The sequence below is a fragment of the Amblyomma maculatum genome, chromosome 6 (assembly GCF_055883805.1).
Source record: "Amblyomma maculatum isolate TAMU_Amacu chromosome 6, ASM5588380v1, whole genome shotgun sequence".
In the NCBI taxonomy this organism is placed as follows: domain Eukaryota; kingdom Metazoa; phylum Arthropoda; class Arachnida; order Ixodida; family Ixodidae; genus Amblyomma; species Amblyomma maculatum.
In genome coordinates, this window is record NC_139349.1 from 16,360,729 (window position 1) to 16,383,945 (window position 23,217).

At 46.1% G+C, this 23,217-nt stretch overlaps 1 protein-coding gene across 2 annotated transcripts in view; it reads right to left on the reverse strand.

Annotated features, from left to right (window-relative positions):
• The window catches only part of LOC146185159 (uncharacterized), a 61,145-nt gene that overhangs the window by 25,509 nt on the left and 12,419 nt on the right, over positions 1 to 23,217 (reverse strand). For both annotated transcript variants that reach the window (XM_084606139.1, XM_084606138.1), the window contains exons 4-7: positions 21,394 to 21,748; positions 18,214 to 18,384; positions 13,764 to 13,905; positions 366 to 1,071 (exon numbers count right to left, since the gene is read on the reverse strand). In XM_084606139.1, the coding sequence (XP_084462265.1) occupies positions 366 to 1,071; positions 13,764 to 13,905; positions 18,214 to 18,384; positions 21,394 to 21,748 (1,374 nt within the window). The remainder of the gene's footprint in view (positions 1 to 365; positions 1,072 to 13,763; positions 13,906 to 18,213; positions 18,385 to 21,393; positions 21,749 to 23,217) is intronic.

Consider the following 23,217-nt stretch of genomic DNA (forward strand, 5'->3'; position numbering starts at 1 on the left):
GAGCTAAAAAAGGAGGTGTGCATACTTCATATCTATAAATGCTAATCTACACTTTTATGTAGTGAAAGTCTCAATTTTAAATGCCTTTGTACCTTATTCAGCAGTTAATATTTTTTTTTAATATTAGGCAGTTCGGATCATACGTTTTCCCTGATAATACGTTCTTTCCTGCATTTTTTAAAAGAAGCGTATCAACAAGGTATTACTGTAGTTCAAATATAACGTTTTCCCACATAATACTTATTTTGCCGCATTTTTTTTAAAGGAAGGTTAAACGAGGTTTTACTGTAGCCACAGTAGTACAAGGCTCTGCATCAAGACGAGCAAAGTTTCTACTGCACATGATTCAGAGCACATAGACTTACTGGTTTCAGCGGCCTGGGTGGACGTCCATGAGGCAGGTGTTGGCACTGGAAGACAGCACTGCTAGCATTGAAGTCACTGCTTTCAGTTGAGGTCATGTGAGAAGGTGGGGTCATGGGCATGGTCATGGGGGGGATCACATGGGGTGGAGGCACACTGAGTGAGGTCACTGAGGGTGGGGTCACAACAGGTGACACCACCGGTGACCCTGCTGTGGCAGTGGAGGGCACAAATGGTGGCCACAGTGGCGGCAGCGGTGGAAGCAGCAGAGGCGAGCTGTCGAGAGGAGGTGCAGCTGAGCGGACCGCTGCACATGTCTTCTGGAGTTCCACCATGCTCTGTGCCAGCAGAGGCATGTAACGACTGCACAGTGCGAGCCACTGGTCAAAGCTCACGGCAGGCTCTCCAGCAGCCATTGGAGGTGGCGGTGCTGGTGGTGGTGGCGGCACTAGCAGCGGCGGTGGCGGAACGCCTCCCGAGGTCAGGCAGCTGGCATCTATACTGCCCACAATGTGCTCGGGCAACAGTGGCCCGGATGTCGACTCAGTGGTCATCACCGGATGATGCTCAATGCCTCGACCCCTTGCGGACCCCAAGCCTCGGCGAGAGAAGCGAGATGCCGTACCACGGCGGTTCCCACCGCCTCCGCGCACCTCTCGCCTCGATTGCTCCAGAGCCTGGCGCAGTTGCTCCTCCTCAGTGCTGTTGCTGCAGCATGACAGCGAGCAAGAGTTCAGCATGGACAAAGTAATACCGCCAGAAGCTTTGCGCCAACCTTCATCAGCAGAAGGCTCAAGCACCTTCCTCTTTATGTGAAACGTGTTGAACCCAATGCGCAGGTGAACAATTGACACTCAACCTCCAGAGCTTTGCAGCATCAAAAATACAACAAAAATCACAAGCTACAGCAGCTGCCAGGTGCCAATACACTGAGATGTGCACTATGTCCCTGATTCTTCACAAAGGCGTAAAATGCGTTTGTTCCCAGCATTATATAAAAAACAATAAAACCTAATAAAACCAAACCAAGAAGAGTTTACTCAATTTGAAAATGTGTGATCATCCACACATAGGCTCCCCACATATCTGCCATGGTGGCACCATTTTGTGCTCTTTATTTCCAGAAGCGACTTCCTGAAGAGTACAAATTCCAGACAAAATCTGCCACTGTAGTCTGTCAAGGAAGCTCGTGATTGGTTAAGAGAAGCTGCATATTCTTATGACTGACACACACCCTGCCATCCAATCAGTGCTCAGACAGGTAATGACCTTGTGATGGTCTTGAACCATCTGGGAATTGCACACCTCTATTGGCAAGTTAGCAGGTGGCATGGCTGAGCTCTGACTGGTCAGTTGGGTGTGTGACATCATGACATCACAAGGCTAAGCCAGCAGGTACACTGGTAGCAGGTGCACTGGGTTGAGACATCACGCACAGGGTCGCAACCTTTGCCAAACAGTGTTAGAAAGTGGCTCTGAGGAAAGAAAAACACTTGAGCTGAAACGTAAAAACGTGCTGAAACTGAATCAACCAATGCCCTTTGGGTTCCAGGCCAGGCAGGATATGTTTACATGCCAAGGATCGTTTGTTCAGTGCAATAGTTTGGGGGGCTTACTGGGATCCCCTTGTATTGTAATGTAGACAGCACCAACACATTACATTATAGCAACACTTAGTTAAAATTAGGACACTAATTAAATTACTAAGCAGCCTTCCTAAGTAGCACTACTAAGCTCTACTAGCTAGCCGTACTTCTTGGTAGTACTACTAATTTGCACTATTAATTATAACTACTGATTAGCAACTAATTAAGACTATCACTTAGTGACAATGCATAATATCTACATGGCAATGGTATAACATCAACTCTCGAGAATACTTAAGCACTCCCAAGGTTTTGCAGCTCCTCCTTTATCTTCCAAACAGCCTCATAAAAGTGCGCAGACAGAGTGAAGTACAGTTCCACCTCGTTATAACACACTGATACGGCAATATATTGCATAAAATGAAGTGGAAGCAAGTTTTAGTTTCTGTTTATTTTAAATCAGTTGTACTTCCATAATGAAATGAAAATGCAAGATTTGATAATGGTGGAGATCTCCCATTGTCCCCTTTAAAGTTGCTTTCCCCCAAGGACGTCGTAATAGTTACTCTATCACAAGATGGCATCGACGTTGGTAGTTAACATTTTAAGTATCAAAAGATGATGCCAGCATCCTGGCAGCACAAGCACTAAAGACAACCACAGCACATGCAGGGTAGAGGAGGAGATATCTTCACATGAACTCGGTGCGTCATCGTGGGCTCCACTCTCGCTGTTAATGTGAGGCCTTGCAGGAACTCCTCCCTCTTGCCCGTCCTGTCCGGCCTCAGAGTTTATCCCTTGCCCTAGTATCGGCGAACATTTGCCCCTAACCTTGCTGGTGAGTCGGATGATCTAAATTCATTAGCGTGTTTTATTGCTAGCTGGCGTTGTTGCTATGGCAGCAATAAATGATTGCTGTCAACGCACTTCTTCCTTTCTTCCCAAGAGCACAGCCCGCCATGGTCGGCATGCACACGATTACGGGGCAGGGCCGCGGTTTGGACAGTCTGCTGCGACTAAGATTGCCCCACATAAACTGAATTCACAGAATGAGCCATACACATAGAAACCGAATATTCATCTTTACATAAGTTAGTAGAACTGTTTGTTCCTAAAAAAGAAATGTGAGCATGCTTGGACGTCCAGCCTGCTATGGCAGTCGCTGCTGCTGTCCCGTTTCCAATGCGAGAAGTAGATGGGTTTCTGGAACTCTCTTGCTTTTTCCATGATCCAGCGAAGGTTGGCAATCTCGTCTCTAGTTCCTCTGCACTTGCGAAACCCAGCTTGCACGTCCGGAAGCTCCCGATCAACATACTGCTGCAGCCTACCTTGGAGGATTTTCAACATCGCCTTGCTAGCATGCAAAATAAGCGCGATTGTGCGGTAGTTGGAACAATCTTTGGCACTGCCTTTCTTTGGAATGGGGATGTAAACTGACCTCCTCCAATCCTGTGGCCACTGCACGGTTGTCCAAATGTGCTGACATAATGTATACAGAACGTTAACAGCGTCGTCATGGTTGAGGGTTTGAAGCAACTCAGCTGGAATGCCATCAATTCGGCTAGCTTTGTTCTTAGCAAGGCTGGCTAAGGCCAATTCAACTTCACTCTTCAGGATGCCCGGCTCGAGATCAGTAATCCCAACAGTCTTATGTTGGGTTTGCACATCCGGGTCCTTCTTGTACAGTTCTTCTGTTCTTTGTCTCTGAGGCTTCGGTGAGGTCCCTGCCTCGTTTATCTTTACCACGTCCAGCAACAGAAGCTTCCTTTGATATTTTTGATTGTCTTATACAGAGCTCTTGTGTTCCTCAATTGGCTGTTGTCCTCAACTACTTGGCACTGTATGTTCAGGAAGGCATTCTTATCTCTCCTTGCTATTTTCTGAAAATCCGCATTGAGAACCTTGTATTTTTCTCTTTCCCCCATAACTTTTGCCATCCTCCTTTCCTCAGCTATTTGGAAAGCCTCTTCAGATAACCAGTTTGCTTTCTTGCATTTCTTTTGCTTTGGAACTGCCTTAGTAGCAACTTCTTGTATTATATTACGAACATCAGTCCACATCTCTTCAGGCTCTCTGTCTTCTAGATCTAATTCTTGAAATCGATTCCTCACTTCCACAGCATATTCTGATGGAATTTGATCCAGATCACACCTGAAAGGCCTTCTAGTTTTCTGTGTTTTCCTCAATCGAAGCTTAAATTTGGCAACAAGAAGCTGGTGATTGGTGCCACAATCGGCCCTAGGCCTTGTTTTTACTGCTTGCATAGCGCTCCTCCATCTCTGCCGGCAAAGAATATAATCAATCTGATTCATGTACAGACCATCAGGTGAAGTCCATGTGTTGAAAATGAGTATTCGCTATGGTCAGGCTGTTTTCTTGACACAACTCTATTAGCCTCTGCCCAGCTTCATTTGGCTCACCAAGACCGAACTTGCCTGTAATTCCGGATATTTCTTCACTCCCCACCTTAGCATTCCTATGCGAAAAAGGACGTCTGATGATGGAGTGCGGTCTAAAAGGCATTGCAGGTCAGCATCATAGGGTTTTCTTGGCAGGAATTACTGGAGTGGGTTGCCATTACCTTCTCCAGTGAAACAGATTTTGTCAGAACTCTCTGCCGTGACATGTCTATCTTGGGCAGGCATACACAGCAGAGCTCACGACTTCATCGAGTTTCGCAAGCCCCTCCACCACGACAAGGCAGTGATCCATGAAGGAGGCTTAAACGGCAGCAATACCATAGCGAATGGATGTGCCAAAGCTGTATACGTTGGCAAACTATGTTTGCACCGACTGCGATTGCGATGTGATGTGGCACTACAACTAGAGATTCACAACTAACCTATGTGACTTCTAACACGAAGAATTCAAGTCATAAAAGCACAACGAAATCGTAAAAGTAACCAGCTTACCCCTGAAGTGCTAGAAGCAGCCAAAACTATAAAACATCACCAGCAGAAATATCCCTCACAAATTTATTCTTTTTCGACAAAGGGGTAATAGCGGCTGTGAGTAACAAGTCTGTGAATGTCGCTACTCAGACGCAAAATAAATGAAAAGCAAAACAAGGAGTCTCTGAGTGGAGTTGAAACTGGTTGATAGCAAACAGAGCAGTTTTTTTTTGTCCTCGGCAGAGCAGAACCCCTCCAATTTTATGTCATCTGCATTGGGCTTAACTTGGCTATGTCTCGCTTTCTAGGCACAATGACTTGTTTATGTCAGCGGCACCAGCTAAGCACTTTCTTGGCATTTACCAGATAGATTTGTGGCTCATATTATAGTGCAACGCAATAGACAACCTTCGCTATATTCTTCAGACCTACGGTAATTCGTGATAAGAAGCTGCACTAAATGAAGAGCCCAACGCGCACTCCCAATATGCTTGCTCAGATGCTAGCATGTGCAGTCACGCTTGTGCTTTTCGTGGCAAGCCTGAAGAGCTTCTCTACGTTGCATTTCCACTGCAGGGGCTTCTTTTAGTCATTTCATAGCTGACCGACCTGCTCGTTGTTTGCTAAAGTTATAATTAACAATGACGGCACAGATCTGTTTCTCTTCTTTTGTTTTCACTGTAGCTGCTATTGAACCTGGCGGTGGATGGTGCCACATCTAATGTTAAAACATCTGCTACAAGCAAGACTGAGTACCAAGCATAAAGGCTAATTTGTCCTTTATAGCCAATTGTCTTCTGCATCCAATGTCTGTTAAAAAAAAGAGGTTTAATTAATAAAAGTCATAGGGCGGCCAACCATTTGGGTGAATGGTGTCTCTTATACCAGACTGTCTATTACATCCATGTCTCTTATAAAGAGGTTTAGCTGTTTTCTTTTCGTACTCTCTTTTAAGTATACAAGAAAAATTATCCTTTAGAATGTGGAAAATTTTGTTGCAGTTGACCTGCAATAATTCATTTTTGACTGCAGTCATGCTGTTACAGAGCTTTATTTTTACCATATCCCTGCCTTGTCCTGTCTCTGCCGCACTCCCCTCTTTTATTTTTGCATAAGCATTGTATGGCTATGTAGGCGGGTTTCGCGTGGGCATGACCTTGTCAGCCCTGTAATAGGGGAACTAGTTGGTATATTGGAAAAAGAATGGTATAACATCAGATAGAGCGTCAAGGCAATGTGTGCAAGTGACAAAATGGTAATGTGGGTCAATTAGTTGAATAATTACAGCTAATTAAGTCAATCAGACGTAGAAATTGCAGGGAGAGGTAATGTCAATGTCAAAAGGGGCTCATATGGTACTCGACGAGTAGGAAAGACCGTCATTTGCGTACACAAATGAATGGGAACAGTTAAGTTTAGTCGTTCAGTCGTGTCCGACTCTTCGTGACCCTATGGACCATGTCACGCCACGCTTTCCGGTCTCTCACTATCTTCCTAACATCACATAACTTCATCTGCAGTGCCTCGAGGATGCCATCTAACCATCGCGTTCGCTGCCTACCCCTTCTCCGGCGACCTTCAACCTTTCCCAACATCAAATCTTTCTCCAGCAACTCCTCTCTTCTCATCAGACGACCAAAGTAGCTGAGCTTTAACTTTAGAATTTGACCCTCCAATGAGCAGTCAGGGTTTATGGTCGACAATATCCACTGATTTGATCTTCTGGCAGTCCAAGGAACTCTCAAGAGTCTCTGCCAGCACCACAATTCAAATATGTCAATTCTTCGGTGGTCAGCCTTCTTCACAGTCCAACTCTCGCATTCATACATCATGGAAACAGTTAGAAAGTATGTAAAGAGAGATTATGAATCAACTCCGAAAGCACTGCAGAATCTGCAGTGCAGAAATGCGGAAGCCTGAGCGTTGCTGCTGCAAAGGCTGTGCGCCCCTTGTCGAACACAACCAGCATTCCGTTGAACGCATCAAAGTTCACTGGTGTTCTATAATTGGTTTACAGAAAAGGAAAGACGCAGTATCTGCCACTCGCGAAATCCTGCAGACACATCTCGCAGACAACACAGCTACGCTCAGGCTTACGCATTTCTCCAGTGCAGGTTCTGCAGTGATTTCGGAAAACTTTTTTTCTCTTACTGCCTTCTCACTGTGTTTCCACTGCTGCAGTCAGGTGCCTCCAAGCCAGTGCCAGATGTCATGGCTGGTGTCATTTTCCTCCATGTTAAACTATTTTTGAATAATAATGATTGATGATGCATATCCCCCAACTAGTACTTTTGAGTCTTGACGGCAGCAGCATAAGTTTCACAGCATTAATTACATGGCTGCCACTAGCACTTAGTTGTTTCACATGGTTACTCGTTCTGCAGAAATCTGCAATTCCCCTTACAACTAAAGGTGCATGAATATCAAACGTTTTGCTGCAAAATGAAACAGCATAATTTCTAATGTTTACGAACAATAGATCAGGACCGATTGTTCAAATTAAGAACAAATGCTTTTTTTATTTTCACAAAACACGGCTGTGAAAGGAATCGTACAGCAAAAAAATTATACGAGAGGGAAAATCATGCAGCAACACCAAAGCGGTAAAACCTCATTACAAGAGACACTTCAAGGGACCCGAAAAACATGTCTCTTGTAAGCAAGGTCTATTGTAACCAAAAATTCTAAAAGCACTGTGTTGATCAGTTTACTGCACATCAGCATATAAATGCATTCACACGCATTAATAGGAAGTTTTTCAGGAAAGCTTAAAAAAGTTATTCATACTTAGTATGTATTTTTGTGAGTGCAGAGTGTATTCCTTTCCAATTTCTGAAGGTAAAGCACTTCGCTTTGCAAGCCTTCCTGTTGCTCTAATACCTTTGAAGCACTCTTACATGCTCGTCACCCTCAGATGCTTACATGCTCGTTACCCTCAGGTGATTCACAAAGAGAGAGACATCAGGATTCTGAGCTTTCATCTTGTGATCAAATTTTAACAGCAAGGAGTTAAAAATGCTGGATGTCATTCATGCATTTTGATTTGCTTTGTAGGTGACAGTAATGCGATGCCAGTGGCTGAAACAGCGGGGTCGTTTTGACTTTCCAATCATGGGGAAGCACTCCTCAGTTCCTGACATATACAACAAAAAGGACACTGATATGGAACAAAATTGAGCTAAGGGAATCTGAAGTGCATCATGTATGAGTTGGTATGTTCCAGATGCATTGCATGAGCACACTTGGGTTGTGTCTCTTCTAAAGAGTGAAGAATTTACTCCAGGGACCTGAAAAAGTTGTCCTTAGTAACAGAGTATCTCTTGTATGCAATTTTGTTAACATGGCAGACATAGGAAAACCAACCAAACCATTTTCAAATGTCTCTTAAAACCGAGTGTCTCTTGTAACAGTGTCTCTTGTAACGAGATTTAACTATATCGAGCATGGGGATTGTGAAATAGTTCAAATAATTCGAACCAGCAGCATGCACCAGTTCACTTAATTAGAAGTTCAGAGATGATATAAAGGAATGTTCAATCTAGATTTCACCGCAAACCTGGCAAACCAATGGCCTTTTGGAGCAGTTCTGCAACAACATCTTCAGGGCATAGAGAGAATGCTATGGGGGCCTAGCATCTGCAGCTGTCTCACTCAACCAAGCATTCAGCCACCTAGCCACCAGCCATGCAGTGTATTGTGGGTTTGCACGACTCTATCCCTGGTAAAGCTGCTGTCATCTATAGAAACTCCTTGTAACAGAACGTGCTTAGATGATCCCTAGCATCCCCAACATTGAAACATGGCAGTTAAGTTAGAAATATGCCTCATCAAGCATCACCAGAACGCTACGTTTTAAGAGAAAACAGCAGGTAAGCTACAATCCAGTGCACAAGATGCACTGGTATGTTTCAGCAACTCCCTATCTTTCACTCCACAGCTAACACCCCTGTCATCGAGGTTTTGAGATTCTCACTCGCGGTTGAACTCGAAGGAGTCGTGCCACTTCAGGGCATAGAGAGAATGCTATGGGGGCATAGCATCTGCAGCTGTCTCACTCAACCAAGCATTCAGCCACCTAGCCACCAGCCATGCAGTGTATTGTGGGTTTGCACGACTCTATCCCTGGCAAAGCTGCTGTCATCTATAGAAACTCCTTGTAACAGAACGTGCTTAGATGATCCCTAGCATCCCCAACATTGAAATATGGCAGTTAAGTTAGAAATATGCCTCATCAAGCATCACCAGAACGCTACGTTTTAAGAGAAAACAGCAGGTAAGCTACAATCCAGTACACAAGATGCAATGGTATGTTTCAGCAACTCCTTATCTTTCACTCCACAGCTAACACCCCTGTCATCGAGGTTTTGAGATTCTCACTCGCGGTTGAACTCGAAGGAGTCGTGCCACTTCAGGGCATAGAGAGAATGCTATGGGGGCGTAGCATCTGCAGCTGTCCTGTCTCACTCAACCAAGCATTCAGCCACCTAGCCACCAGCCATGCAGTGTATTGTGGGTCTGCACGACTCTATCCCTGGCAAAGCTGCTGTCATCTATAGAAACTCCTTGTAACAGAACGTGCTTAGATGATCCCTAGCATCCCCAACATTGAAATATGGCAGTTAAGTTAGAAATATGCCTCATCAAGCATCACCAGAACGCTACGTTTTAAGAGAAAACAGCAGGTAAGCTACAATCCAGTGCACAAGATGCACTGGTATGTTTCAGCAACTCCCTATCTTTCACTCTACAGCTAACACCCCTGTCATCGAGGTTTTGAGATTCTCACTCGCGGTTGAACTCGAAGGAGTCGTGCCACTGCTGCTGCTTCTACACGACAAAACTCGATCGTTATCAAGGAGATTCCATCCTCCTACACCGAGGTGTTGTGGTGGCATCATCACACCTAATAATTTGACAGGCATGCAGGCAATCAGCCTGGAAGTTTAACCACCATGAGGTTAAAAAAGAAATTATTTGTCACCATAATATGACGCACTCTTGAAATAAATTTACTTGTGTAAAGAGGAAGATGAGCTCCGGCAGCAGGTGCACCGCCAGCGCACAGCACGAGATCGAGGTGTTGGTACAGAAGACTAGGACGGTCGCTTTTGTGAGGTCTCTCTCAGTTCCTCTACGCTACTAGAAAACCCATTACAACTTGGTGGAGCGTACTGGGCCTACCCTTCGTCTACCATCCTGGCGCTCCACAGACACACCAACTCACCTACTATTACAACTGACGTGAGCCAGACCTCTGCTTATTTGCCTACCCCTGTCATTTGCCCAGGCGTGCTCAGACAGCGGAACCCGGCCATTTTCAGTGGGACTGAGGATCACGATGTGAAGGATTGGCTTGCCTCCTATGAGCGGATGGGTGGCCACAACCAATGGGACAAAGCCATGAAGCTCAAAACGTAGTGTTCTACCTCGGACATTGCCAGCCTGTGGTACCGCAACCACGAAGCAGACTTTACCCCCGAGTCTGCCTTTAAATGGGTTTTGTCTGGCATCTTCGGCTGCCCTACTGTCCGAAAGCTGCACGTCGAACAGCAACTGCAATCTCGAATCCAGCTGTACGGTGAATCCTTTACAAGTTACATAGAACATGTAGTGAGCCTGTGCACCCGTGTAGATGCATCCATGCCGGAAGCGGATTGCATCAGACATATATTAGAAGGCATCGAGGCAGACGCATTCATGATGCTTATCGCTAGGAACCTCAACACTGCTGCAGAGATCTTCATGCTTTGTCAGGCCTATGATGAGCTCCGCAAACAGTGCATCCCAGGACAAGCACCACCTATGCAGCCTGATTCACTCTCCAGCCTGGCTGCGTCGGCGACCAGCAACTCACTGCTTGACCAGATTAAGGACTTTGTGCACGAGGAGGTCGCACGACAACTGTCCTTTCTTCATAGCGTTCAGGGCATGCGCTATCAAAGAAGATTTGACGAACCCACATTTTTCTATTACGCCATCTTCTACATAGAATGAGCATATAGACGATGATACGCTCATTTTGAGCTTGAAGAGCCTCGACCTCCGCTAGATGCCGCTTGCTAACTGGCGCCATGTTGAGAAATGTGAGAACCAGTTGACCCAAACCAATGACTGGCTGGTCGTAAAGAATGTATCTTACCGAACGGCCAAGTGTGAGCACTGGCGGTTGCAAGCCACGTAAATGGGAGTTCCAGCCGCTAGGCAAATACGACAGTTACGACAAATGGGACTCTAGCCTGAACACGGCTTTGAATTAATTACTGGCACCTCTCATTAGTTTACGTGTCCGCAAAGCTCGACCAATAAAGATAACACATTTTTGCCATGAAGTTTCTTGCCAGAGTTCCTTTTTTCTCTTGCTATGCTCAGTTAACCCTTTCCCTGTCAGGTGTTTCTGGCTGTGATGCACTCCCAGTGTCAGCTTGGTTTCGGGGAACGAGCATATCAGGGAACAATCGTAGAGATTTATTTTTGATTATGCTTGCTATACAAATAACATAAGTCAATGAAATATGCACATTTCAGTGTTCTAAAGGTGTTGTTAACAACATCATCATCATCATCATCATCACCACCAGCCTGACTATAAATAAGGATAATATAAGAAGAAACACTGCTCGATACTTCTTGAGAGTCCGAATCCAAGCTTGGCTCGTATTCATAATCGGAAGAGCCATCGCTCCAGTCCGCAGTTGAAGGTCCTGCGTGGCCAGCCATCCGAAAGTAACTGCGCGGAGGGAAGGCACACTTTCGGTGGCCCACGCAAAGGAGAGAAATGGCACGTTAAGAAATCAAGATGACTGAGGAAGATGGAAAGAGGCTAAAACAACCTTCTTGGCTGCTGCTAGTCACAAGCAAGGGCGTGGCGAAAGAGCGCAGAAGCAGCGATAGTGTCATGTGTCGACCTATTGGAGAGGCAACAGCGCGCCCCTGAACTTAACATGTCGGAGCAGACACGCCAACAGAATACAGTCAACGACCGATTTTTCGAACCCTCTAGGGAATGCAAAAACGTCCGAAAATTCAGGCAGTCCGAAAAAATGAATGCATAAAAAAGACGTACCATTTTACAAATATTTCTTGGATCAAAACAGTCAATGACGAGGTATTAGGCTTCCGAAACACCAGAGCATGAAAAATAGCCGTTCAAAAACTCTATGCAGCCGACAGCCTGTTTATTATGCATGTGTCACCACTGCAGCCGGCGTTATTGCTGCAGTGTCTTAAAAAACTTGTCGATCCTTGTTCGGACAGCGTTCCGCTTGCATGCGATCATATTTGCCTCGATCTGAGCAAGAGTCATGTCAGTGCTGCACAGCGATAAAAGCGTGAGCAATACACGCGTCAACTCGGCGCCCGTAGGCGGCGCAGACATTGGCTCCTCATTCTCAACATCGGAGTCTTCCGAATCATCTACAACCTGATGGACTAGCTCCTCATCGGTCAGATCTGCACAGAAGTCTAGCTCGTTGTCAGCGTCGACAAACTGTTCAAAAGTTATTTCCGCCGGTATGGAAATCCCAGGTTGTTGATCATGTCATCCATGGGCGGGTACATGTCAATCACATTGTCCCATTCAGGCAAGTCTGCTGCCTCTGTGGTGAGTGCGAAGCCCGCGTGGCGAAACCCACATCAGCCTGCGATCGTCCACTCATTACTTGTTTAATAACGGCAGCTTTCTTCTCCATCGTTAACCGACTGTACTATTTTTCGCGCTTCGATGCCATCGGCGAGGACGACGACGACGGAGTGGGTCCATCGCGGGCAAGCAAAATCCTCTTGTTGCGAAATGTCGAAGCACCTAAGCCTAGCGTCGCAGAGCACACTTGACACAATACATAGCATGTAGCAAAACCATGCATCAGCTTAGCGAAACACCATGTGGTCTGCGATAAGTCTGCGCAACGAAATAGCGAAACGGTCGCGGCGTCAACGGCGCTTCCGGAAACTCCGGAAGAGGCGCTGGTGAACATAGCCAGAGTGGCCAGACCAAATTGGTGTGTGACTGCTAGGTACAGCTAGTTGTTCAAAGCTATGACATGGTACACAGACTGGGAGATAGCCAAAATGGCGGCTATTACGCAGTTGCGGTTTCAGACCTTCCGTCGCGTCAAGAAGTCCGAAAAATTGGATGGCTCCGAAATTTCAGATGCCCTTATACATTGATTCTATGGGGCTCGTGGCGGTGCCGCGAAGATGTCCGGAATATCGGGCATGTCCGAAAATTCAGTCGTTGACTGTAAAAATAAAAACCTGCAAACCTGCGGCCGATGGCAGAAACAACCCTTCAACCCATAATCGCAGGCGCGCACCGCATGATCACTTAGCGCGATAGAGAAGCACGTGCAGAGCGACTGTGCCCCCCAGCAAAGAAGGTGGCGGGGGAGCGCACGGACGAACCAACACAGCGCGAGGCGAAAATATGAACTTGTAGAAAGATTTGACAGATGGCGCAGTCAGTCCAAACGTGTCAGCTTCATGCTCTGGAGCGGTTTTTTGAACGCACGATAGAGAATGTACCGGTACATCAGTGACACTGTGGAAAGAGGGGGGGGGGGGGGGGAGAGAGAGAAGCGTGAAAATTTACCGGTATGTTTGTGACAGCGAAATGGTTATTTCAGGAACCCCCTCCCCTGTCACTCAACAGCGCTTCGTGTCTCAAGAAGAAAACCTAATCATGATTAGCCCACTCCAAGATATTCATTCAACTTTTTTCCCGAAATGCCCGAGCTTTTACCACCATATTTTATTCAAACCGGGAGCAGTGACATGAACTTTCTCCTTTAAAACAAATTGAGCTCCTCTCAGAAGTTAACCAATCACATTACTAACTGCGGCAAAAATTGACAGACTCCGAGCCCAACAATGCATCTGTGTTAATACCATTTGAAGACCATAATGATGGACCAAGAACAGCACTCACCCAGCACACTCTTCAAGACGGCTGAGTTCAAGCGCTTGAGCCAGCATCAAGGCCTCATCCTGTGGCGACTGAGGCACTGCTGCTCCCTGCCATGTAACTGATGGCGAAAGTGGCTCCTCGTTCTTTGGGAAATGTAGGCCTCCTGCATGATGAGTCAAAATATATTTCATTAAGAATTCACCCGAGGAACAACTTTCAAATCATTTTCTCCTCTCACGTTGCGCCAGTTTCCGCAATCAAACAGGGTCTGTGATATCGAAGTTCTGTTCAGGCCATGTGAGGCACAGGAAACGCAGACAACATTGCTGCTTTGTCACAATCGACATGTCAGCCAGCTCCATGAGACGAAACAGCAAAAAACGAAGCACTTAAAATATCGCTATTTTTATGTACAGAACCTCGCATGGTCTGAAGTAAGCGCTGATGCCATAACCACTACTACTTGGACATTCAAAGCAAAGCCAAGATAACCTAGAAATATTTAGTAATGAATGTGCTTACCAAGCGTACACGAATTCCCGTTATGTTATGGTTCGATAACGTTGCATGCATCATCACAAAGGAAGAACATACAATAGAAATTTGCTGTCTGCGCCCCACTGACAAGGCATGTAATGTGAAGACAGATAAGTGGTCTCACACAATAACAGAGAGAATGCCAAAGTAGCCCAGGGAAGCAAAGATACTAAAACCTATAAAAAATGATATTCTCCATATGGCAGGGAAGGATTAAAACGACGGGCTATAACGTGGTAGATGCCATAGTGGAGGGCTTTGGATAATTGAAGCCCTCTGAGACTATTTAACATGCGCTCGCACTATACAGTACAATGGCAACTTGAGTTTCATCAACGCTGAAACGCAACCAGAATCGAACCCAGGCACCCCAGCTCAGTAATTGATTAGCTGAGCCATTGAGCTACCAAGGCAAGGTGTGATTGTATTCATAAAGCTTTTCCCCCTAGACCAGGGGTCTCAAACATGTGGCCCACTGGCTCCAAAACATTAGCTTTTGTTTCGAAACTATATGCAAGATTCACTGGTCAGATTTACCACCAGGCACATCGTGCTCAAATGGTACACTTTTTTCTTTTTTCATGAAAAGAGGCATTGATCCTTTAAACATCACAAGGACCACAGCTCCATTTTAAAGCAAGGCATCTGATACCTTGCCTGCTCTTTCTTCTCAGAGTCTACATCCTCTGAGGAGAAGTGGCTGCCATATTTGTTAGCTGCAATGCCCTTTCAGTAGCTCTCACCAAGCCAGATGGTGTGGTCAGGCAAAGAGATGTTTTGATTGATTTTTATCTATTTTATTGTTTCCTTTTGTTTCTGTTTATGTCACTTTCTAGCTCCTGGCCCGCTTGGGATGACATTTTGTCAATGCGGCCCCGATAGCAATATACAGGAAGAGTTTGAGACGCCGGCTCTAGGCGATATTGAAGAACAGCTACAAAAGGCCTATGTGAACATTTTTCAATACAGTCGAACCCGGTTATATCGAACCCGGATATATCGAATTTTGGTTATATCGAACTCATGAAATATCCCCTTGAAAATCCCATGTAAAAGTATAGGAAAGCCGCGTCATATATTGAACTCGATTTCACCGGTCGTTCGATATATCGAACTCCACACCACGCACTGGAAAGTGTGCCTTCCCCAAAGACGATCGCATTACCCTTGGCCGTTTGCCGCGTGACGTTTTCAAGCACGCGGAAGGAATGAGAGGAGCGACAGCTGGTCTGGGCAGCGCCGCACCCATTCCCCAAAGGCGCGCGCATCTGCAGTTGTCGTTTCCCGCGCGCCAACACATGACGTTTGCAAGCCATGTGCGTGGGTGTGCCCATTCTTTTGCTGAGCTATCTCTCTCCTTCAGCACGCGCAACGCATACGCCAAGCCAGCTCAGCCGGTTTTCAGACAGACATCGGACGCTTTCTCCAGCGTGTGTTGCGAACCCTCTACGTGGGGCAGCGCGGCGGCGGACGTGGCTATGGCGCCTGCGGATGTTAAGAAGCGCCAGCTCTCTGTTTTTTTGTTTGTTTGTTTGTTTGTTTTCTTTTTTTCTTTTTTGTTTTTTTTGTGAGAGTCGTTCTTTCCTATCGTTGGGCTGTACGCGCGGCGTAGCATAAGATATGGCGGCTGCGGGCGTTAAAAAGCGGCAGGAATTTTTTCTTTTTTTTTTTTTTGCGGGGATGTTTACTTTTTTTTTTTTTTTTATTGTTTATCCTTGCATGTATGAATCAGCGAAAGCACGCGGTCAGCTGCTGCGATCATGACGCCCGCCCCATGCGCGGCGTGATAAATCGAACCAGGCTTGTGTAATCAAGCCATCACGGGCACTCTGCCAAGTTCGCTCCCCGCCACCGCAGGAGCTATCAAAAGATAAACGTGCCCTGACGTTATCACTGCGCAGCATCTTGGCACGCTGCCAATGAGCTGTGGATGAGACGACCGAAACGGACTGACGCGCACCATCGACATGCAAGCGAAAATGCTCGCGATTTCCTGCCCCTGCCGCCGCGGCGACCCAGAAACCTTGTTTTGAGCTGACGCGGTGGCTCGAGCGGCGAGAAGGACGCAGTTCCAACAAGTTTGAAAATTTTCGCTCTGTCGCTGCCGCTCGTCGCTTGCATGTGAGCGAGCTAGCCTTAACGCATTTTTTTTTTTAATTCTCGGGTGCAAAAGTGGAGGGTGGGTTCATTATGCGAGTGGGTTGATTACGCGACAAATACGGTATCGTTTTTTCGCATCGTAAGTGCCGTCACAAGCCGATTTCTGTATATCGAATTATCGATATATCGAACTATTTCGCGATCCCCTTCGAGTTCGATATATCCGGGTTCGACTGTATTGCCACTTGCATCACCTTCCACTTCCACTTCCATCAACTTGATTGAAGTGAAAAAAACTATTAAAATACTTTAACCTGCCCACAAAGAAGAGCGTCACTGTGAAGCTACAGATTGCAAGGATCAATCCACGTTTCCTGCCCAACACTAGGAGAGTCAAATACAAGACCTCATCTTTCGGGCAATCCTGCAGTCGAAAAAGCACTCCCATCGACAATGGCACCGTTTTTCCTCCTAAGTAACGCTGCGTAATAAGGCAGACAATAATTTCATTTGTTTTGCAGAGTTGCAAGATTGTCTCTGTGGTGCAAATGCATACACTGATAATACGGTTGTTCCCCATTGGAGTTTTGCCTGAGATAATTTTTTTATTATCCTAATAAGTAGCAAACAGGCACTTCACAAAATGCCTCTTGGCTCTTAAGCTAGGTAGACATATCTTTGCTTCATGCACATTCATGCAGGCGACAGGAAGTCTGCGGAAAGCTGTCTTGTGTGGAGGCAGCAAAATTTGTTGATCATCTGAACACAAGACGAGATGAAAATGGTTGTCGCCATGCAGATACAGTAGCCAGCGTAACTGAAATTCCAGGTACTGGCTGCAACAGTGATCAGAATGGCAACAAAAGGACTACTAGAATTTTCTCTCCTCTGGGGTGAAGTCACAGCAGCCAATGTCATCATCATCAGCAGCAACAGCAGCAAGGTGCAAGCTGATTAATGTCTTTTCAGCCTGTCAACATGACTATTCCTTCCAATGGGGCCTCCGAGCTTAGTCCACACCTTCCAATTTGCTGCACCTCAAACCTTCTGGTGGCACCTGAAATACTGTTATCTTAATCACATATATTTATGTTCATTCTGTATCCGCTCCATCATGCGAACACTACCAGTTGCCTGCTCACTGCCTTGGATGCCAAGCATTTCACCTCAGAAGACCGCGTACCACGCCGTACAGAATCTTGGGCCCACTGAGAAACTGGTGGATAAGTGCGGCCCCGGGGATGGAACCTGGTAACCCTTGAATGCGAGGCTGACAGCGATGTTCTTGTGGTACAGCTTCCGCATCACATTCGGGAGGTACCAGGTTCGGTCCCTGGTGCTGCCGGTTACCCACCGGTTTATCAATGGACGCAAAATTCCGTCCGGCCTGGTGCTCGGCTCTTCTGAGGTGAAATGCTACCGCCCGGCACCATGTTCTTTCTGGCGGCAAATCGACAATGGCACTATCGACAATGGCACTAAAAGTACCTCGAGTTTAAAAGCCCTGGGATTTCCCCAAGAAGTAGCACCAACGCTGCCTTGAGGGCTCCTCAACCATTCCTCCACTTATAAAACATGATGAACGTTGCATCGTATGCTTGCTGTATGGAATTCATTCTACCCATAAACCAAGCCCTCCATGAAAGTGGATATAACGCGGAAGCAGGGAACAACACATCAAAGTGCTGGCTGAGTGACAGCTCCAATGAGTTCAGCCCACCACTCATCTTTTGGGGCAGATACACAGACAGGCACTGCCATACGCTTCCCTCTCAAGGAACATGCTATCAGGGTTACTGGCACTAAACACCTCCTCCTCCTCATTTGCCCTTACCTTGGTCGTGGGTAGGATGCTCCCCTGAACCATTCCAGTTACTCATCATGTAGTGCGCTGGGTCATTCTGGTCATTTGTCATGTGGTGCCCTGGTCCATTCCGGTCATTGGTCGCATGATGCCCTTGACTGTCACGGCCATGCGGCTTACGTTCTTGCCCCCAACGTCCACCTTGCACAGAGAAGCAATCACAGAATGGTCAAAGAGGAAACAACTGCCGCAGACACCTCAGTAACACAAAATCACTACATTCTGTCTCAACACACTTCAGCACGTATAAGCAAGTCACTGCATGAACCTTGAAAAACAAACTGGAATAAACACTGGCTGTCAGCTTATTCAGCGCCAGACTACTTGCTGACCGCCCAGAACTGCTCTCCTGCATTCTACTTACGCGGACAGCACGGGAAACTCAACCCACTGGTCCACAAGCCGCCAGAAAAAATTCATTTTTGCCCCTGATAGTCCGCTGTTAGCTTGGAGCAGCAAGAAAGTTTCACCTCTAATAGATACCAGCTGCCAGGTAAAAACGAAATCCTACATAAGCAACCATAATGAGCTAAAAGGACACTGAGGACAAAAAAAAAAGTAAGCCTCTTACAGATATGGTAACGCATACTAATCCCGAAATGACCACTCTTCCCATAGAAAGAGCTTTTGTAAGCTGGAAAAGACCACAAGAACCCGAATACAAATGTTGCCATCGTTGACTGGTTTCGCAAGTAAAATGTCTGTGCCGCCAGTGATTCTTGGGCATGGATTTCAGAGATTATAATACATTGCCATTTCATAACAGTTGCAACCCACCTTCTTCAGCAGAAATGTCATAAATTAGAGACGACTAGCAAAGGCGTGTGTTTAAACAAAATTTTCTTGACGAGAAATGCCTCTTTTGCTTATAGACACATATTCTGATGGTCAACATAGCCAAAAAAAATAAAAAATCTACGGAGTGTTTAAGAATGCGCCCTGCACATGTCTGCCACACAACCGCTGTTGCTGCTGTCGTTGCTATTACCGAGGCTCGAAGGGAGAGCCAAGACTAATATGAACCATCTCTGCAGGTTGCGAGATGTTCGAAGCTATGTTTGGCCCACCAGATACGCAGCCAGGCAACGCTTGTACCCATTTTTTACCGGTGGATGTCCCGTGGTGGGTTTCGAACTGACCACCTCCCGCAGCCGAAGCCACTTCTTCCGGCAAAGCATAAGGAAGTTGCACACTATATTCTCGGCATACAAGAAACTGCAAACAGAAGCTCAGCCACAGCTGCATCTCTGTACCCTGACAAATGACAGATCGATGTCCTCACATCGAGTTAGGTGGCAGACGCAGTGCTGTCACTCGTACCAGGTCGCTTGCAAGCTGCACGGTGGCCGGCGAACGAAGTACGCCAGCAGATTAAGATACACACTTGCTCAGTGCCTTTCCTCTGCAGTCTCATAATCAGTGCTTCTAATTTAAGCAAGCAAGCCCTGGCCTCCTCTCGTGATCAAAGGCTTGTGCCAGACTGGCATTTCTTTTTGGCAGCCGCTTTCTCACTTTCATTCTTGCACATCTGCCATAATTTTCTTTTATTGCGATAGCAATACTGCGTCAGGTTTCGAGCCGTCACATATCCCCGGCGGACGCCGTGTTTGACCTTGAACAGCAACCGCTTCAGCAGAACTGCGCCAGATGGCGGTGCGCTGCGCCGAACAGATGGTTCGCCGCTGCTTCGGCCTCGCCATGTTTGCTTTGCTATACAGGCTGCCAAAGAGAGGTGTCAGCGACAAGGAAGCGACAACGTGCACAAGAGACAGTGGAAGAACATGAAGAATGTCGCGCTCAGCGTCATGCACAAGATGAAGCTCGGCGACTATGTTCTAGCTCTCCGAGTGCCTCCACCTCGTCGGCTACTGATGAACACATGACTGCTCAGGAACGCCGCAATGCCACCAAGCAAAGACAGCGCGCTGAAGAATCGCCAGAAGAGCAGTCGCAACCATTGTGTGTCATATGTTACTCTATAGCCAAATTATCGAACCATACAAGCGAACACACAAGCGTAGCCCTGTGGCCATTGCTAATGCAATTTACCAGGCTTAACCAGAGCTAAGCCACTGTTTTCCAGCTGGCTGACACGACAAGCATGTAAGCTTTTAATAAACCTCATTTCGTTTTCAAGAATGCAACAGAAAAGGCATTGATGTAGTAATCACATCCACTGGAAATGGAGGGCTTCAAATATTAAGTCTTTTCTGTGTGCTAAGCTTGTCTGACAAGCACTTCTTTCAAGCTGCCTTGGATGCTGGCTCGGGCAAGTAGTAACAGCGAATATGGTCAGCTAAATAACCACATAGCAAAGCAATTGTCCGGCGATACTCTGGCAAATGTCCATTAATACAGCCCCTAGTCTTCCAGACTCATCATTTGCTGCAGGCTAAGAGAATGCTGTATACTACACCGAACAGACAACGAAGGCTTTAGTGTTTTAGTACAGGCTGGCATCTCCTTTATGTCTTTTACTGACATCAGGACAGCAGACAGTACGAACCAGCATCCATGGTGTATTATCTCTCTTGGTCTGCATTTTCTTTTTTTCTCGCACTGCAATGATGGTTCATGCTTTTAGTTCTGTTTGCGGGAACTAAGCCAGTTTTGAATGAACGATGGGTGGCATGCATTGTGCCAGTGCCCAGTCAACTAGGCTTGTGCAACCAAGCCATCAGGGCACTCTGCCAAGTTCGCTCCCTGTCACCGAAGGATCTATGAAAAGTATAGTCAAAAGATAAACACGCCGTGACTATCGAAGCGCAGCAGCTTGGCGCACTGCCAAGCTGCTGTGGATGAAAGCTGTGGATGAGCTGTGGATGAGACGGTCGAAATGGAGAGACGTGCCACCGAACATCTTTTTTTTTTTTTATTCTTGGTGGCAAAAGTGGGAGTGGGTTTATATGCTAGTGGGTTGATTATGCGACAAATACAGTATCATTTTTCACGATCACAAATGGCGTCTCAAGCCGATTTCTGTATATCGAATTATCAATATATCGAACTATTTCGCGACCACCTTTGAGTTTGGTATATCCGGGTGCGACTGTACCAGAGCCTTGAAAAAAAACAACTCGAGATTTTCAACATGACTGGTTGCTAATCACAGATTCAAATTACAGCTAGGGGCTCTGTTGTCCAACTCACCATGGTGCTGCTGCTGCTGCTGAGGATGATCCCTCCGCGGAAAAGGTCGGCTACTGCCTCTGTGGTTGTGATGCTGGAATGCTCTGGAGCGATCACCCCTTCCCCTCGGTAAGGAACCCCCCCTGTTCGTCAGGGGGCGCGCAAAAGTTGAAGGCGCGTTGGAAACTGCGGAACCCACAGTTAACACTGTGCTGCTACACGTCGATACCACGGAATGCTTGGAGCTTGTGGAACATGTTGAGTTTATCGCGCACGTCGATGTTGCTACAGAGGTGGCCATGCTGCATGCTGGTGAGGCCGGAGGGACCTCTCCGTTGAAGAGCAGCTCATCCTCCTTCTCCATATGATCTCTTTCCTGCAACAAAGTATGGCCAATCACATGAAATGTCTGGAGGTGTGCAGGAACAAACATAATTCATTAGCTGATAACATCAGCACAACAGGCAGCCAGGTTTCAAGGCGAAGCAACAACATTTTTTTTTTTTTTAGAACATGCATCCCATGAATATTGTGTGGCCAATAGTATGTGAGCATCCAAAGCCTTGATGGCTTCAGTGTTTCATGCAAAACATATGAAAACTTTGAGATTACGTGGATAGAAATAATAAAATGAAGTCTACCATGCAAGTGCATCACGCCTTTCAAAAACAGCATTTTGCAAGTGCAGGTGTGTAAAAGCTAAAATAGGATCTGTGGCATTTTTGGGAGGAGCAAAATATCACTTCTGGAGCCGTAAAATCTATATTCGAACAACTCACCAAATCACAGGGAAAAAAACCTGCACTTTCCCACGCAAACTCAAATTTTGGAGCCAAACAGGGGTAATAACTTTACTTTCAGTATAAAAAAATAAGAGACACAAATATCAGACCTTATGAAAGTGAACCAAATAAAATCTAGAAAGGGCCACCTATCACCGGCAAATGGTATAGTATTTCCTTTCGGAATCCGGCGTGCAACTATTTTTGTAAATAAGCATTTTACACTGCAAGGGGCACATCACACTTAAAGAAAGAATGTGAGCCATAAAACCGAGGAGGTTAATTTCTCAAACTATGGAGACCGAATAAAAATGACAAAAGCTAAAGAATATGCATTTAGTTTTTTGCATCTAGCCCAGTTCGACAATATTTTTTGACAACCTTTGACGGAATTTTATTTTGCTCACAAGACTCACAAAACAATGTTTTACTGCCCGCGAAATTCACAGCTTGAGTCGAGAGAGGGCAGCTCCAGAAGCTCAATTAGAAGCCGTGACTGCAATCAGGCTGCGCTCAAAAGCAAACGCAGTACAAAAAAAAATGTCGACTCCAAAGCAAACAGAAAAAAAAAAAGATGAAAAGAAAAGAAAAACAGCAAGCAAAAGGCAAAAGAGCAAATGCAAAAAGCAGAAAAGGAAGCAAGTCGTAAGCAAAGAGAAATGAGGAGTCGGCACATCTTCAGCTCATGAATTATGCTTCCTATGGGTTGGCGATGACTCGGTGGTTTCTACTTGATCAATATTTTTATTAAAGGGAGGTGGGCAATGACTCATGATATTAGGTTATATATTTGGTGCACAGAGCAGACTTTACAGTATTTTGCTGTTCCAGGGCCCGTAAATGTTAATTTTGGCAGTCTTGGGCTCCACTATGGCATTATGGAATTCAAAATCTAAGGCCACTGCGCATTTACCGACCCGCCAATGTTTGAAGCAAATTTCACATGTACCACCCCAAGTTATATTAGAACAAACACAGAAGCTATATCTGATGCACCTCCTGCACTATCTGACGATGTGAACGTGAGTCTTTCAATGAGACAGCAAAGAAACTATTTTGCTGT